The sequence below is a fragment of the Panulirus ornatus genome, chromosome 71, assembly GCF_036320965.1.
Source record: "Panulirus ornatus isolate Po-2019 chromosome 71, ASM3632096v1, whole genome shotgun sequence".
NCBI classification, from domain to species: Eukaryota; Metazoa; Arthropoda; class Malacostraca; order Decapoda; family Palinuridae; genus Panulirus; species Panulirus ornatus.
The window spans coordinates 11,716,693-11,735,044 of record NC_092294.1 but is presented as its reverse complement, the minus strand read 5'-3'; the positions used below and the strand labels follow the sequence as shown (position 1 = coordinate 11,735,044).

The 18,352-nt window shown below is 41.2% G+C and overlaps 1 protein-coding gene across 12 annotated transcripts in view; it reads right to left on the bottom strand.

Annotated features, from left to right (window-relative positions):
• LOC139747995 (uncharacterized) overlaps positions 1 to 18,352 on the bottom strand; it is a 69,773-nt gene that overhangs the window by 16,666 nt on the left and 34,755 nt on the right. For 7 of the 12 annotated variants that reach the window (XM_071660532.1, XM_071660537.1, XM_071660538.1 and 4 more), the window contains exons 12-15: positions 11,221 to 13,075; positions 9,957 to 11,091; positions 6,921 to 9,503; positions 1,743 to 1,921 (exon numbers count right to left, since the gene is read on the bottom strand). In XM_071660532.1, coding sequence (XP_071516633.1) covers positions 1,743 to 1,921; positions 6,921 to 9,503; positions 9,957 to 11,091; positions 11,221 to 13,075 — 5,752 coding nt within the window. Of the gene's footprint in view, positions 1 to 1,742; positions 1,935 to 6,920; positions 9,504 to 9,956; positions 11,092 to 11,220; positions 13,076 to 18,352 lie in introns of all 12 variants that reach the window. The other 5 variants (XM_071660539.1, XM_071660540.1, XM_071660541.1 and 2 more) reach the window with 3 other exon arrangements.

Here is an 18,352-nt window from a genome sequence, read left to right as displayed (position 1 = left end):
AATGATGCGAAGGGCATGACGTGGATGCATGAAATAAAATGACTAAGGATATGGTTAATGCAGACAGCTTTGAAATAATTCAAGTTTTATGATAAAAGACAATGTTCAAGAGATGGGGATCCCAAGAGTATCCCACTTACTCCCCTTATAGTACAAACAGAAATTTAATTAATTACACAAATGTAAGCAAAAACCAAGAAAAGTAAATGTAGATGTGTTTAAATGCTATAACATCCATGCTCTCGTTTCAGAGAAAAAATACATGAATGAACACAGAGAGCTCTATATCTAAATTCATTTTCTTTCTAAAATAATATGAAAATTATGAACACTACTTTCACAGAAAATACATGAATGTACATACAAAGCTATTTAAGTTAATTTTCTTTCTACACCACTGTGAAAGTTGATGACTGCTTTCATATTGCATCTAAGATTCTTTCAAGTTTCAAATATCCCGATACTTGCAGCATATGGAAGCAGAGACCAGATCAGATCAATGAAGAATTACAAACATGATCAAGTGTTTTAACTCATTTACTAAGAAATCCTTGCACTTCCATGTGATTTTTCAATGAGGATGAAATAAAAGGCCTCATTAATTTTTCCTACATTATCTTTTGCAGTATATATTTATTCTTGGGTACACTGGAGGGGGAAAATGGAAATTCAAAGCCTTGCCACTAGCACACTAGTTGGAGGTTACCTGATGCCATCAAAATGTGAGATAGTAGATCTTTATCAACACAATAATTCTATGAACAACCTTAATTTGCAGAACACTTAAAAAGTCCTCAAGATTCTCTAACTTTGTAAATGAGAAAATTTAGTGTAGTGTTGATGCATGTGAGACCTGTGAAACTTCAGTTTTCTGTACATTTATGGCTTCAATATGGGGTGACATAATCCAGGACTTTTGAAACCATTGAAATAGTATCTATACCACATGAATCTCCTCCAACACTTGTGCAAAGCATTTCTGGTCTACAACATGTTAAAAAAAGTCAACTGTGCACTGCCTTCATGTTATATATTCATCATCTGTTTGAAGAAATCTTGGGACACACCTGACTTTTATCATTCAGGTAAATGAGATAAGAAATCAGAAAAGGCATATTAAGCATCGTCTTGATTATTTAATAAGATTTTGTAATGTTTAGTATAATAAGACAAATCATAGAATCAAATCAGATAGCCAGTTATCATTCATCAAATGCTGCATGTAGTTATCCTCTTAATCAGTTTTACAAATTTTGCATTCATTACAACAAAAATAGTCTATTTTGTGTAGGAATATTCATTACTAAAAGGAAAATCTTAACTGCATACTGATGCAAATGACCAGTCTATAAACTGAAGACACATATCTTTGAGCAAATCTAGGTTAAAAACAAATATAAATATTCCTATTTAACATATGCTCTACTTCATTGGAAAAGATATCTCATTTCAGAATCAATATATACTATATAAAATGTTCCAAAGACCATACAGCACATCCTTTTCTCGAATGTTTTACTAATGATTACAAGTGGCTAATTCTGCATTCTAAGTTTGCCCAGAACTTCACAATTCCATATATGCTACATTCCAGCTAATCCAAGGAGTCTGAAACCACAACACAGTAATCAAAATGCACTTAAGAAAAGTCATAGAACATTACTAAATGCACAACCAATGACATTAACACAGTGGGTGAAAACTTGTTTTTATAAATACATATACTCCATTAACAATCTTACCTGTGATGCATTCTGAGCAGCATACGACGTGTTCCTGTTTGAGCTTTGGTGTGATAAGCCAGGTTGAGTGGGCATCTTTCGACTCTGTGTCTTTGGGGAAGATATCTGTGGCACACTGGAACCACCATGACTGGTGCTGCTGTTACTACAACTGCTATTCACAGATGATGATATGCTGCCTGCAGAAGTATCCTTTAGATAATATAAAAGCAATCACAAATTATACTTTTAAAATAAGGATAAACTACAAGAAAACATATGAACCATATTAAAGAATATCTCTGCAAGTGAGAGTAAGACTGGATGATAAAATATGAAAATCCTTTAGATTTGGGACCTGCTTAACAAAGTTAACGTTATGCGAGGCAAAGCATTTGAAATTTTGAATACACACATGCATTCTTTACCTTTCTTGTTCACTGGTGCACATATTAACATACTTATGAAGAATATCACCCATACCCAACATTCAAACCTGGAGAGCAAACACAACATTACCACCAAATTTAATTTTTCACCTGTATATATCAAGGCAATGACAATTCAATGATAAATCTAAAACCATGTAAGCCTCTGGCTACCAAATGATTCAGTTCACTGGTAACCAACTTAGTATGATTATCACGCATCAGAAAGTTTCTAATACGATTGGGCACTCTGTGCCCATCTGTCAAAAAAAATTTCACTTGGCTATTTAGTTACTGACCATTTTTATACAACTCCCTCCAGATAAGTATTCTCTCATAATTACAACACCAATTACGCAAGCTTAATTGTCAAAATACACTGTGCCGTACTATTATTTTGTTAAACATTCTCTTTTAACAAAGTTCTATCTGCTATATATCCGACACCTATTCCCACCTGGAACTCCCTTCAGGGGGTGACCAAGGCAATACGGTCCCCATAACTAGTGAATTAGAGTCCCATTTCTTAGGCTTTACTGCCTCATCCTTAACAGGCCACTGGCAGAAAGCAACTCTAATGCAGCGTTTGCAGGGACTCCTTCCTAATGTTCCTATTATGTCTACCTTCTTCTCCTGCCTAATGTTCCTACCTACTACTTCTACCTAATGCTCCTCCCTAAATGTGCCTACCTACTACTTCTACCTATCGCTCCAACCATTCTGCCAAACAACAGGGTTAGCAAATATGCTTACAACAGGAAAAGCTAGAGTTACAAGGAATAAGCCATGAAAGTTGTGTTGTCAAGTGTTATGTATGACAAAGAGAGATAGTATGTTCTATCTATCTATATCTCTGATGCCCATTCCCTTTGGAAACCCCCTCAAGGAAGTGGCCTTGGCTAAAGAGTCTCCATAAATGTTGAACTCTTTTGCCACTTCTTACACTTTCTTTAGAGCCTTACCCCTGGCAATCAGAAGAGGGCAAACTAGCACAGAATTTTCAGAGGCTTCTACCTAATGTCTAACAAACATTCCTGCTTAATGTTACAACCTACTACTTCTCCCTACTGCTCTCAGATAATGTTCTTCTCAACTACTTTAAAGCTTATACCTTAAGCTCCTGTCTACCTTTCCTACCTACTATCTATATCTCTCACATCTGTTTCCACTTGGAACTCCCTCAAGGGAGTGGCCATGACAATATTCTCCATAAACAGTGAACTTCAGTGCTGCTTCTCTGCCTTTAATGCCTCACCCTCAACAGGCCACTGGCAAAGGGAAACTCTAGCACAATGTTTGCAGAGGCTCCTAACTAATGTTCCAACTGATTACTACTACTGAATGCTCCTGCCTAATGTTCCTACCTAATATCTCTACCTAATGCTGCTGCCTTACTCTTCCCAAGTAAATGTTCCTAACTACTGTTTCTATCTACTGCTCCGACCTTTTGCGCATAAAGCTCACCACAAGAAAATCAAGAGTTAAGAATGAGCTAAGCCAGTTAAGCATTGTCAAATATTTAGTAGACAAGAGATTGTATGTTTGTGGACAGAATATCAGCAGTCCAGGTGTGGGTGAGGCAGAAAAGTAAGACAACTACCTGGGTCTGAGGAGTGCAACTTGACAACCACTGAAGTGATATCATGGCTCACTAATGCAGCCATCACCGAACCTGCCAATACTCAGGTGGGTAATACCTGCAATACATCTCCATGATTGGTGGCTGCCTACCAACTACAACCTACCTTATTTAGTTTTCTTTAAAAACAACTTCCCTAACTTATACATAGAAACTATCAATACAGATGCATTATTACATGACAGCTAGAGACTGAGTGTGAATGAATGGGGCCTTTGTTGTCCTTTCCTAGCGCTACCTCGTACACATGAGGGGGGAGGGGGTTGTTATTCCATGTGTGGCGAGGTGGCATGGGAATGAATAAAGGCAGACAGTATGAATTATGTACATGTGTATATATGTATATGTTTGTGTGTATATATATGTATACATTGAGATGTATAGGTATGTATATTTGCGTGTGTGGACGTGTATGTATATACATGTGTATGTGGGTGGGTTGGGCCATTCTTTCGTCTGTTTCCTTGCACTAACTCGCTAACGCGGGAGACAGCGACAAAGCAAAATAATAATAATAATAATAATAATAATAATAAACGATCAGCCAATGCTTGCCATTTATTACATTCTACTCATACAAATGAAGTATTTTTGTTGAAATTATACAGTTCCCTTCAGTAATGCCTCACTTAACACAAATTAATGTGGGAAATAATCACAATACAAATACATAATCATCACTCATAATTAAACCCCTTTTGAACACTGAAAGACTCACATTCTTACCATCTATAGTCCTATGCTTGTCAAATTACAAAGCAGACTACTTCTTTGTTTTACACAAGTTCCTTCAAAAAATGTGTACTCTAACACCCAAAACAATAATGTGGGAGACAATTACAACATAAATGCATAATTACTGCTCAAAGATTGCTTCACTCATAATCAGTGTCTGACCTGAATGCACACGATTTATCAAAATATAAGATGGCTTTTACACAGTTCCCATCACACATGTATTACCAAACTCATGACTCATATAAACATTAAAGTATCGTTATGCTAACAAATAAAAACAATAGAGATATCAAGGATGGTTAAAAATGAAAAGTGACAGCTGACCCAACAGCCCTGACCACCAGGTTGCCAATGCTGGAAAGCTCTTATCATGTGTCCAAAAGTGTTAATACCACAAACGAAAGAAAATATAAGTAACAACTCTAAAGTATACAGATGATAAATGTTCTAATCATGACAATACAATGTGACAGACAACTAAAAACAAGAGAGAAAAACTGAGAAACCATTAAAAGGTCAAGAACACAGAACATCAAATTCAAAGATATATATCTTTATCTCCAATGCCATGTTCTCACTTGGAGGGAAAGGGAAGCATAACAGAAAGGTGTCCAGCTGCCCAACCTTAACACAGCATGCTCTGTACCCTCACACCTTTCAGGGTTCTTTTCTAACCATATTCTTCCATTTTCTCCTCCCACAATGCACGATGTATTTCCCCTCACTTTACTTACTACTACTTCAATTCTCTATATCTTCTTTATCACCAACTGTCATCCTACCTGCATCACCGAAACATTTAAAGGCATTTCACTTAACCCACTCTCTTGACACCACATTCCTTGTCCTTTCATTTTTTTTCTTATATTCCACATATCTTTCATTCTTAATCATTGCTTACTCCAAGAAGTGTATTTAGCTCTACAATTTCAAGATATTCGGATAACAATGAAGAAAATCAATTCTGAAGGATTCTTTGTTTACTGTCAGTCATAACAAGTAGATATTTGGCAGATGTTTCATCACAATGGACTAAAAAACAGAGAATGAGGACTAATCAAGTGAGTGGCTACTGTACGTGTTTTACAGTTTATTTTACCTACACCGAAATAGTGATCACTTTTATATATCATTCTATCTTATATAATAAACCTTTTCTTATCATCAATGTTATGTAATGATAATTTTTCCATAACAAAACACTACAAACATCAGTAAAATTACCAGTCATGTTAGTCAGACACAATGTTATCAAAATCAGGTAGGCACTGGCAACACTGCCTCCACTTTCACTAGAAAGCCTTTTCCTATCTCATATTGGTCAACTTCTCATGCAGAAAATGTAAGTGCCCATAAAACCACTCTCCATACAATCCAGACATCATCACCAAATAATTCCAGATCAAAAGGTGCGTGATCCTCTAACTCCAGGTAAGACCTGCTTGCTCATTTTACAGTCAAAAAACTCATGCACATGTTCACTCATTGGATTGGCTAGAGGATGCCTGAATGTGATAGGAAGTTATCACACACTGCTGCCTCAAGCCATAACCAGGCTTGGTGCACAGCCATGAAAATAAATACCTGTCTACAGGCTTCACCACATATATATCAATCTGGAGGTATGAGAGATTAAGAAACCTAATCTAATAAATCAGGGGGATCTTGGGGGAAAAGGGGTTACCTAAAAATTAAAAAAGTTTTGGTTCACCATACAATAGACAAAAAAGGCAAGTACTTATACAAAGTTCTTGCTGTAGATATCTAAATTTGGCATCACTAAATAGTGACGAAGTGCAACTCTCAATTTAAATGAAATCAGAAAAAGGCAATCCACAAAGGTATGGTTACGGTCCCCACAGGATAACACTGCTTTTTTGGTAACTACCATAAGGTTTTTCACGTGTTAACTATAGTTGCTCATGACATAAGGCACCTCTATACAATGATAAAATCTTGCTTTCAACTTTAAAGGAAGCCCTATTATCCCAAAAGGCTACTTTAATCAATCATTCTCACCCCTCTTTGAAACAAATACTAAGAGATCACTATGGTGATAGTAATCATGTCTAGGATGTGTGCTGTGTCTTCCTATAGCACATCAGAACTTGAGCAGCCAATTCAAAGGATTTTTGAAATTTCTTGTAGTAATTTGATTAACATCAATATATGATAAACTCAAAAGATAACTTCAAAATACTTTTACCTTTTTGGTTTTTGTTGAGAAATTTTCCCTTACATGAAAAATAACATCCAATGTAATCCAGATTAAAACCTAATTTCTTAATCTAGATTAATGCCCAATTCCAAAATTAATTTAGATTAATGCCCCATTCCTGAACTGACCCACATAGGGAAAAGAATATCCCAAACTTGACTTATAAAGATACTCACTTGAGGGAGGAAAAAAAGTTGAAGAAAAAGAGTTCTGGGCTGCCCCTGGACTCTTTAGTTGCTGTCGAGTTGTATCTTGAATGTTAGCCCCTGGCTGAAGGGACTTGAGAAAACTTGGCGGAAGTGTTGGAGCACCTCGGAATGCCTGTGCTCCCAGCTGCTGTGCTGCCAGGCTAATACTTGATCCAAATCCCTGCATACCAACACCTGCTGGACCAGGTTGAGATTGGTTACCAAAGCCTTGTAAACCATAAGCAGCAGGAGGTGTCTGTAAGGGTGGCTGTGCCTGCTGCTGCACTGCTGCCTGTAGTGGTGATCCAGAAGCAGTATAAAATCCTGCTGCCTGTTGGGGTCCTCCTGGTCCAGTAGGAGGAGCTGTAGGTGGGGCACCTGGAGCTCCAGCACCATTATTGGAGTAGAATGAACTTGGTGGTTGTATCGCCTGAATAACAGAATTCTGTACACCAGGTCGCTGGACCAACTGGGATCCTAAAAGACCCATGGGTTGGCTGGGATCATATATGTACAATTGCGAGGGCTGAGGACCACCTTGTAATGCTGTTCCTAAGCCACTCTGCTGGAATGGTGTGCCAGCCTTAGACCCAATGGTGCCAAAGTTCTGCTGAGAATTGCCAAACGTTTGTGATGATGGCTTCACTGCTGATGACATAAGTGAATTAGATGCCGTTGATATAAGTACTGTGTTTTGGTTTTGTGGCTGACTTTGTCCAAAGCCAGTGACTCCTGCTGGCTGCAAACGGTATTGAGATAAGTTATTAGTGTACAGATCTGGTGTTGTGAGAGGTGGTGGAGTTTGCAAAAACATCGACTGCTGACCAAATGCATTACTACCCAGACCTTGCCCTAGCCCATATGGTGGATACTGAGAGAACTGAGATGCACCTCTCTGCCCCAGAACAGGAGTCCCATCCAAGAAAGGCTGGTACAAACCTGTCTGTGGGTTGGAATTGAACACCATGGGAGGTGATGGGATTGCACCACTTATTCCACCAAATGGTGCTGCACTCCCTAAGGCTTGATATACACTACTACTAGAAGGCCCTGTAGAACCCGACACTAATGGAGGCGAGAGAGAGCCCCCTGTGATCCCTAGGGATGATCCAGCTGGTCCTGGGGATACTGAACTACTTGCAGTCTGCTGCTGTGGTTTCACTTTACATACATTGCCAGACCTACTCACTTCAGCTTTGGCCAGTGAAGCTGCAGCAGAAGATGTGTAAACCATAGCACTACCCATGGCAGCACCTTGTTGTAATGGTGACCCACCCTGGTACCCACCAACATCTTGAGAATGGTCCTCACAGGTGCCTACAGAAGTCGAATCTTTAGGAGTAAAGGATGCTTCAAGTGCTGGAGAGTGGTCAAGCCCTGCTACACTATCAACAGCCGAGAAACTTGCAGATGAAAATGCCACTGAACTAGTCACATCCTCTGCATGTTCAGGGACAGGTGCCATTGTTTCCCACACCTTTTTAACTGAAGCTATTTTAAGGTTCAGATCATCTGTTGATGGAGATATGGGACTCTGCATACTCCCAGAGGTCATTACTAAGGATCGAGGAAGACTAATTCCCTTAGTGCTCACAGATCCTGATACTTCTGCCAACTCAGAGTCAAATGTAAAATCTAGTTTCATATCAGCACCATTTTCCTCCACCTTAGTCGAGAAACTGAGAGGTAATTCAATAGGTTCTGGTTTGTCAGGCTTCTTATCCTTCTCCTCCTTTAAAGACAAAGTGGTTTCTGGCGATGCACTTTTCCTATCCCTGTTTTCACGTTGTCTCTGAGGTTTAGGAGGCTCCCCAAACTTTGCCTTGTACTCTGCCCCTACAGTAGCATTTACTGATCCAGCAGCCTTGAAATTTGTGTTCTCAAATATGATAGTCTGGGATGGCACTGATGTTCCATCAAGAGTACTCTTATCCACTTTTGTGAAGCTAGTGGGATCGTCACTTGGACTTGAACGCTGACTACTACCAGCAGAATTCGGTTGGTCACTGATTTCTACACCACTATCATGGTTATCAAAGGAAGTTGGCTTAACATTGGGTTGGTTTGTTCCATCCCCAGATGTGGGTGCCTGAGATGGTGAGTTAGCTCTCAATGTAGCTGTAAGAGGTTTATCCCAGGCATTTTTTGGTGGAGGTGGTAAAGCTGTTGAATCTTTAACAGGAAATAATGTGTTGGTTGGAGATTCTACAGGACTACATGACCCTCCTGACTTCATTGCATTAATTCTATTATTCTCTCGCTGTTTTGCTAGCCTTGGAGGAAGTTTACTCTGACGAGAGCGTTCATACCCACCAGTTTTGTTGGTACGACCCTTCTTTTCCTTCTGTTGCTTCTTGGAAGTTGTTGCTGGTGTTGGACCAGTAACACTAGTTGTTCCCACAGCTGAAGCTTCATTAACAGCAGTTGTAACAGAAACAGGTTCATGTGACTGGGACTTTAGTTTTTCCTTCCCAGACTTTCGTCTGGTTACTTCCTGGAAGCCATCATTTGAGTCCCTGTGGTCACCAATAAGTTCCGAAACTTGAGGCTGATCATCAACTATCACCACACCTGGAATAAAACAATACTCTTAAAATAAAGTTCTCTCTCTGCGAAAAAAGAAAAGAAAAACAAGCGAGTCCACACTACACTTATGAATAAAATAATGTCAAATTTTTACTGTGGCTCATTGCTTTAGCACATCACTAAAACCAAGTGCATATGAAACCAGGACTCCAAGGCAAAGCTAACTAACTACAAACTAATCACACAATTAGTCTTAAGAGCTTACAGGTTGTCTAATCCCAGGTATTAGTAGCATGCTTTATGTATAAATAACCAAACACACAAAAAATTCAGTATAAAAACAATACATGGTATCAGCTTGGTGAAACAAAAGGCTCCAAAAATTTCTTCTTAGATTATGCTAAAGCAATCGCCTCTCATGGGCAACATTTGACTTTCATCAACTCAAGAATTGGTATATATGGATTGTTGTGGAAATGGCAACAAGAAACTACTTACTAGCATAATTATTCAAGTCGATGCCCTCCAATGGGTTGGCTTTCTCTTGCTTGGGCTTACTTTTGTTGTTGACTTCAGAGAGAGCCTGGTGTACCATGGTAGGGTCTAATTTAATTTCATGCACTTGATTGACAGTAGTTTCAGTTTTTATGCCTTTTCCACTTGTAGGTCCATTCTTATTTTTCTCATTTTTATGCGGAGCCTTCTTCTCACCAAACCTCTGCTGGCTAGTACTTTGCACAACACCTTGGCTCTCAGCTTGAGATTCCTTGCCAAGCGAATTACGTCCCTGTGCTAAGCCCCCACCTGATGAGGGTGCCCAGCTACCTCCACCAATCTTCCTATCCACCTTGTTCCCCTTGCGATGGTCTGCCTTTGTAGCTGTAGCTGTAGCTGCAGCCTTCTCCTTATTATCCTTTCGAGCTTCAGGATCACTGCTTTCTGATGCAGTCTCCCAGTCAGCCTCTTCAGTGGTCTCTGGTGTGCCTTCCTTTGTGCCTGGTTTGGTTGACAATGTAGTTGCAGATGTTGCAACCACTCCAGCTCCAGAACTTGTAACAGTTGCAGGAGTTCCACGTCCCCTCTTACCACCACTACTGCTGCCACCACCGCCACTGTTTCCACTACCACCACCACCACCACCACCACCACCACTACCACCACCACCACCACCACTTCTTTGACGTTCATATTCTCGTTGTTTTTGGAATCTAGGGGGCATTCTGTCAAACCTACTTTGCTGTTGTTGTTGCTGTTTGCGTCCTGCAGAATCCAATGCACAAGCTTCACTACTTGAGGCTTTACCCTCATCAGTTGTCCCAGCTTTGCTGCTGACACTGCTGCCACCTCCACCACCACTGCCACTGTGTGCTGGTGCTGACCGCCCCCTACCCCCTGCATGGCCCTGAAGTGCTGAAGCTCCTGCTCCACCCCTGGAGCTTCCCCGCCTGGCCTCCCCTCGCCCCCGGCCGCCACCTCGACCAAACTGGGAGCGCTCACCATCGCCGCTCTCCTCCCGGCTGTTGGGTAGAGATGAGCCACTGCCGATGTTACTGCTTCCTACAGCACCGCTGCTTCCTCCTCCTGCTGGTATTGCACTGCTCCAATCTCCCTCACAGCTGCTACTCCAATCATCCTACAAATGTGAAAATTTATGAGTGTTGAAACTTTCAGAATCATGCAAAAACTAACAAAAATTAGATATCTGGAAGATTTACAATATCTAATCTTAGGTAAAAAAAAATACATCATGATAAAAAAATACCTTGCGATCTCTATGGGTACGTCCATGGTATTCCTCATAATAGTAATATTCTTCATCACCTCTGTAGTTACGGAACCTTGGTGGTGGTCCTCTACCTCGACGATTATATTCCCCTCCTCGGCTTCCTCTTCCTCCACGATACAGTGGATAGGTGCCACTTCTAGCTCCACTACTACGTCCTCCACTCCGTGATGATTCATGGCGATTTCCTCGGTTTCCACGACCTCCAGATGATACAGATTTACTGCCCCCGCCCCGTTCAGCACTTTTATTCTCAGCAGTTTCACTACTTCCCTCAGTGGTCTCTCCTCCAACGGTTGCTGTTGGAGAACACCCTGGTGCGAGGGTGGTGGTTGTAGTGGTGGCTGCGTCTAGTGTGGTTCCGGCCAGCTGATCTTGAACATTTTGTTGTTGTTGCTGTTGTTGTTGTTGTTGTTGTTGTTGTTGTTGTTGTTGTAGTAGTTGTTGTTGCTGTTGCTGCTGTTGTAGTTGTTGTTGTTGTGTTGGTGGTGGTGATAGCTGTTGTGGCAGCTGCTGCGGTTTTTGATATTCTTGCTGCTGCTGCTGCTCTTGTTCTTGCTGCTGTTTTTGCTGTTCCTGCTGCTGCTGCTGATCTTGTTGTTCCTCTGGCTGGTGTAATTGTTGCTGTTGTTGTAGTGGCATTTGGATGAGTTGCTGCATTAGGGGCTGTGGTTGAGAAACTGGAGTTGAGCCAACAGCTTCCTGTGGAGTGGACAGCCTCGCTGTGGCCACCTCTACTGTTGTGGTGCTTGTGCTGCTGGTGACAGTACTGCTGAAGGTAGTACTGCTGCTGCTGCTGCTGCTGCTGCTGCTGCTTACTTGGCTGCCTTCTGTTGTCTCGACTACCATGGTGACGGGGATGGTACTCTCGCTGTTGCTTAAAGTTGCCTGTTTGGCCACGCCCCAAATGTTTGACTCCCCGGACTTGGTCAAACTGCTGCTGGCACTGCCGGCCGCCACTGTTGCCATGCCGCTGGAATCGGGGCGGGAGCGTTCGACGTTTTTTGAACGGCTCGCCCATACATTATCTCTATGCTCCTTAGGGTGCACATTTTCTTTCACCTCAACTTTACGAACCTGCTCTCCCTGAGGAGACTTCTTGAGTGTTGTCATGTTCTTCCTTATTTCTTTCTCTTTATCTGAGGCTTCTAACCTCTCTCTAGTTATGGGTGCTGGGGCATGGGCAGCACGGGCATTTTCTTTCTGAATTTCCCGCTGATGCAATTCAGTATCTTCTTTGACAACCTCTTCTTTTATCTCTTTTTCAGATACCTTAATAGGTTTATCCTCTTTTAAATCAATCTTTTTTGGGGATTCCTGAAAACTTGGTTCACGAATAAAATCATCTAATCTTCCTTCTGCTCTGTAATAATCATCATATTCATAAGTAGCATCTGCCCAAGAAGTTATTTCTAACTTCTTTTCCCTTGGAAGAAGACCTGATGAGGAACGTTCGAAGGAGTCCTTGCTTGTCCGAGACTCCCGACTTGACCTGCTATCCCTACTATCAGGACGCTGAGGACGATCTCTCAGCTCTTCACGCAGTTCCATTTGCTTTTCAGAGGCTTCAACCTCCTTGTCCCATTCCTTGTGCATCATGCGCAACTCACCAGATTCATAATCTGACGAATCTTTGATCGCTGGTTCGGTTTCATATGACCGACACCAGGAGTCAATTTTTCCTTCTATGCGTCTATCCAAGAAACTTTCTCCTCGCTCAGGCCTTTCTATTCTGTCCTCAAAGTTCTTCCTGCTATCTAAACGACGATTCTTGCCACTTTCTCTTTCAAAGTCTCTCCCTCGGCTATCCCAATCTTCGCCATTAACATTTCTCCTGTTACAAAGGAAAATACAATCACTAGACTTCAAATTATCTAGTAAATTTTGTGCAACAAATATTTCCATAGATGAAGTTGTAACATGGAATGTTAGCATCAGCTAATTACCAGATTATGCAAAGAATATGAAACGTTCTGAAATCTCTATACAATATAAATAATGATTACTATTTCCTCAGCTAAAAGAAAGGTTAGAGCTCCCACCAGTCAGAAAAACATAGGTGAGAAGTAGAATGACCAATGATTTGCAATGCTTTGATAAAGAGAATTAAGTAGAAATACATATGGCAGGAAAAATAGTATTTAATACAACCGTCATATGTCACAGATTTCAAAATGTAAAAATCACTTCCTTCAGGTCATGTGTGTGTGTATGCTCACTTGTACTGTAAGGGAAGGGAGTTTTATACTCCTTGAATGTTCTCTACTATCATGTAACTGCCTAAATCTATGTACATTGTCTGCACTAACCATGTCCTCAGTCATTATTTTCCATTCATCCACTACTCATAACATAATTCATTTTATCTTTCTTTTCTCAGAAGTTTCTTGCTTAATTTCATCTTACGTCCTATGGTTGCTCTATCACTACACATCCAACAGAACTGTTCCCTGTCCACATCTTCAACTTATTTCAGAAACTTAAAGGCTGTGATCAGGTTACCTCTCGCTCTTCTCTCTTCCAAGATGGGCAAATTTAAAGCCTTTAACCTTTCCCTGTTACCTAACTCTCTTAATTGTGGTGCCATCTTTGATGCCTTCCTCTGGACCTTCTCTATTAGCTTTATGTTTACATGCTTCTTTAGAAGTGGTGACCAAACTTAATAGCAGTTATATTATCTATCTCATGCCCAGGTGCATATGCACCAATAATCACCCACCTCTCTCCATCAACTTTCAATTTTACCCATATTAATCGAGAATTTACTTTCTTACATTCTATCACATACTCCCACAACTCCTGTTTCAGGAGTATTGCTACTCCTTCCCTTGCTCTTGTCCTCTCACTAACCCCTGACTTCACTCCCCAGACATTTCCAAACCACTCTTCCCCTTTACCCTTGAGCTTCGTTTCACTCAGAGCCAAAACATCCAGGTTCCTTTCCTCAAACATACTACCTATCTCTCCTTTTTTCACATCTTGGTTACATCCACACACATTTAGGCACCCCACTCTGAGCCTTCGAGGAGGATGATCACTCCCCGCGTGACTCCTTCTTCTGTTTCCCATTTTAGAAAGTTAATACAAGGAGGGGAGGATTTCCGGCCCCCCGCTCCCGTCCCCTCTAGTCGCTTTCTACGACACGCGAGGAATACGTGGGAAGTATTCTTTCACCCCTATCCCCAGGGATAATATACATATATATATACATATACACACACACACACACACACACACATATGCACATACACACACACACACACACATACATATATATACATATATATGGGCATGAGAAGAAAGATCATGAGAGGCAAGTGTTTTGGGAGCAGCTAAATGAATGTGTTAGCGGTTTTGATGCACGAGACCGGGTTATAGTGATGGGTGATTTGAATGCAAAGGTGAGTAATGTGGCAGTTGAGGGAATAATTGGTATGCATGGGGTGTTCAGTGTTGTAAATGGAAATGGTGAAGAGCTTGTAGATTTATGTGCTGAAAAAGGACTGATGATTGGGAATACCTGGTTTAAAAAGCGAGATATACATAAGTATACTTATGTAAGTAGGAGAGATGGCCAGAGAGCGTTATTGGATTACGTGTTAATTGACAGGCGTGCGAAAGAGAGACTTTTGGATGTTAATGTGCTGAGAGGTGCAACTGGAGGGATGTCTGATCATTATCTTGTGGAGGCTAAGGTGAAGATTAGTATGGGTTTTCAGAAAAGAGGAGTGAATGTTGGGGTGAAGAAGGTGGTGAGAGTAAGTGAGCTTGGGAAGGAGACCTGTGTGGGGAAGTACCAGGAGAGACTGTGTACAGAATGGAAAAAGGTGAGAACAATGGAAGTAAGGGGAGTCGGGGAGGAATGGGATGTATTTAGGGAATCAGTGATGGATTGCGCAAAAGATGCTTGTGGCATGAGAAGAGTGGGAGGTGGGCTGTTTAGAAAGGGTAGTGAGTGGTGGGATGAAGAAGTAAGAGTATTAGTGAAAGAGAAGAGAGAGGCATTTGGACGATTTTTGCAGGGAAAAAATGCAATTGAGTGGGAGAAGTATAAAAGAAAGAGACAGGAGGTCAAGAGAAAGGTGCAAGAGGTGAAAAAAAGGGCAAATGAGAGTTGGGGTGAGAGACTATCAGTAAATTTTAGGGAGAATAAAAAGATGTTCTGGAAGGAGGTAAATAGGGTGCGTAAGACAAGGGAGCAAATGGGAACTTCAGTGAAGGGCGTAAATGGGGAGGTGATAACAAGTAGCGGTGATGTGAGAAGGAGATGGAATGAGTATTTTGAAGGTTTGTTGAATGTGTCTGATGACAGAGTGGCAGATATAGGGTGTTTTGGTCGAGGTGGTGTGCAAAGTGAGAGGGTTAGGGAAAATGATTTGGTAAACAGAGAAGAGGTAGTAAAAGCTTTGCGGAAGATGAAAGCCGGCAAGGCAGCAGGTTTGGATGGTATTGCAGTGGAATTTATTAAGAAAGGGGGTGACTGTATTGTTGACTGGTTGGTAAGGTTATTTAATGTATGTATGACTCATGGTGAGGTGCCTGAGGATTGGCGGAATGCGTGCATAGTGCCATTGTACAAAGGCAAAGGGGATAAGAGTGAGTGCTCAAATTACAGAGGTATAAGTTTGTTGAGTATTCCTGGTAAATTATATGGGAGGGTATTGATTGAGAGGGTGAAGGCATGTACAGAGCATCAGATTGGGGAAGAGCAGTGCGGTTTCAGAAGTGGTAGAGGATGTGTGGATCAGGTGTTTGCTTTGAAGAATGTATGTGAGAAATACTTAGAAAAGCAAATGGATTTGTATGTAGCATTTATGGATCTGGAGAAGGCATATGATAGAGTTGATAGAGATGCTCTGTGGAAGGTATTAAGAATATATGGTGTGGGAGGCAAGTTGTTAGAAGCAGTGAAAAGTTTTTATCGAGGATGTAAGGCATGTGTACGTGTAGGAAGAGAGGAAAGTGATTGGTTCTCAGTGAATGTAGGTTTGCGGCAGGGGTGTGTGATGTCTCCATGGTTGTTTAATTTGTTTATGGATGGGGTTGTAAGGGAGGTAAATGCAAGAGTCCTGGAAAGAGGGGCAAGTATGAAGTCTGTTGGGGATGAGAGAGCTTGGGAAGTGAGTCAATTGTTGTTCGCTGATGATACAGCGCTGGTGGCTGATTCATGTGAGAAACTGCAGAAGCTGGTGACTGAGTTTGGTAAAGTGTGTGGAAGAAGAAAGTTGAGAGTAAATGTGAATAAGAGCAAGGTTATTAGGTACAGTAGGGGTGAGGGTCAAGTCAATTGGGAGGTGAGTTTGAATGGAGAAAAACTGGAGGAAGTGAAGTGTTTTAGATATCTGGGAGTGGATCTGTCAGCGGATGGAACCATGGAAGCGGAAGTGGATCATAGGGTGGGGGAGGGGGCGAAAATTTTGGGAGCCTTGAAAAATGTGTGGAAGTCGAGAACATTATCTCGGAAAGCAAAAATGGGTATGTTTGAGGGAATAGTGGTTCCAACAATGCTGTATGGTTGCGAGGCGTGGGCTATGGATAGAGATGTGCGCAGGAGGATGGATGTGCTGGAAATGAGATGTGTGAGGACAATGTGTGGTGTGAGGTGGTTTGATCGAGTAAGTAACGTAAGGGTAAGAGAGATGTGTGGAAATAAAAAGAGCGTGGTTGAGAGAGCAGAAGAGGGTGTTTTGAAATGGTTTGGGCACATGGAGAGAATGAGTGAGGAGAGATTGACCAAGAGGATATATGTGTCGGAGGTGGAGGGAACGAGGAGAAGAGGGAGACCAAATTGGAGGTGGAAAGATGGAGTGAAAAGGGTTTTGTGTGATCGGGGCCTGAACATGCAGGAGGGTGAAAGGAGGGCAAGAAATAGAGTGAATTGGAGTCGTGTGGTATACAGGGGTTGACGTGCTGTCAGTGGATTGAAGCAAGGCGTGTGAAGCGTCTGGGGTAAACCATGGAAAGCTGTGTAGGTATGTATATTTGCGTGTGTGGACGTGTGTATGTACATGTGTATGGGGGGGGGGGTTGGGCCATTTCTTTCGTCTGTTTCCTTGCGCTACCTCGCAAACGCGGGAGACAGCGACAAAGTATAAAAAAAAAAAAAAAAAAAAAAAAAAAATTATCTATCTATATCTCTGATGCCTGTTCCCTTTAGTAAGTCCCTTAAGGGGGTGGTCATGGTAGGAGTGCCTGAATGACAAAGGCCTAAACATGCAGTAGGGTGAAAGGTGTGATTTAAGAGCATTGCACATGACTGCTATGGAATGGATGTGAGCAAATGCGACCTTTCTTCACCTGTTCCTGGTACTGTTTAACTAAAATGGAGACGTTAATCAAGTGTGAAAAAATATGTATCATAAAATCTGTTTGTGTGTGTGTAATTACTTATTTGCATAGTACAGTACTTTCACACTCATGGGGCCCTGGCTCTTGACTATTCACTAATCATACATCTTAAAATTTATGTATACTGTCTGCAATGACCATGTCCTCAGTCATTCCATTCCATTCATACATCTCTATACTACAAAATTACTTCCTTACATCTACCAAATAAGTTTCTTAATTAATTCCATGTATATCCTCTGGTTGCCCTATCCCTGTATCTCTCAAAAGAACTGTTCACTGTCCGCATAATACATCTGCTTTAAAAGTTTTAAGATTGTGATCAAGTCACCCATCACTCTTCTAAGGTGGGCAAATCTAAAGCCTTTGGTCTTTCTCTATAACTTAGCAATCTTAATTCTGGTACAATCTTTCCCTAGCTCTCTTTATTCTGATAACATCTTTGTTCCCCTCCACTAAAGGTTCACTTTGCTTTTTTAGGTGTACTGGCCAACATGAAAAGCATATTCTAGTTTAGCCTTAGAGTGAAAGAGTACTGGAGGGAGAGAAATGGGGTAAGACCTGGTATTCTGTTTCCATCTTTTCTTGATGTCAAATTTTTTTCTAAAGCCTACTCAGCAATCCATCTCATTGGTGATAGAGGTTATAGTGTCATCCACTGTGAAATCACATTTGAACTTTGTGTGTGTGTGTGTGTGTGTGTGTGTGTGTGTGTGTGTGTGTGTGTGTGTGTATGGGGATGAAAGAAATTTATGGGTCTTAT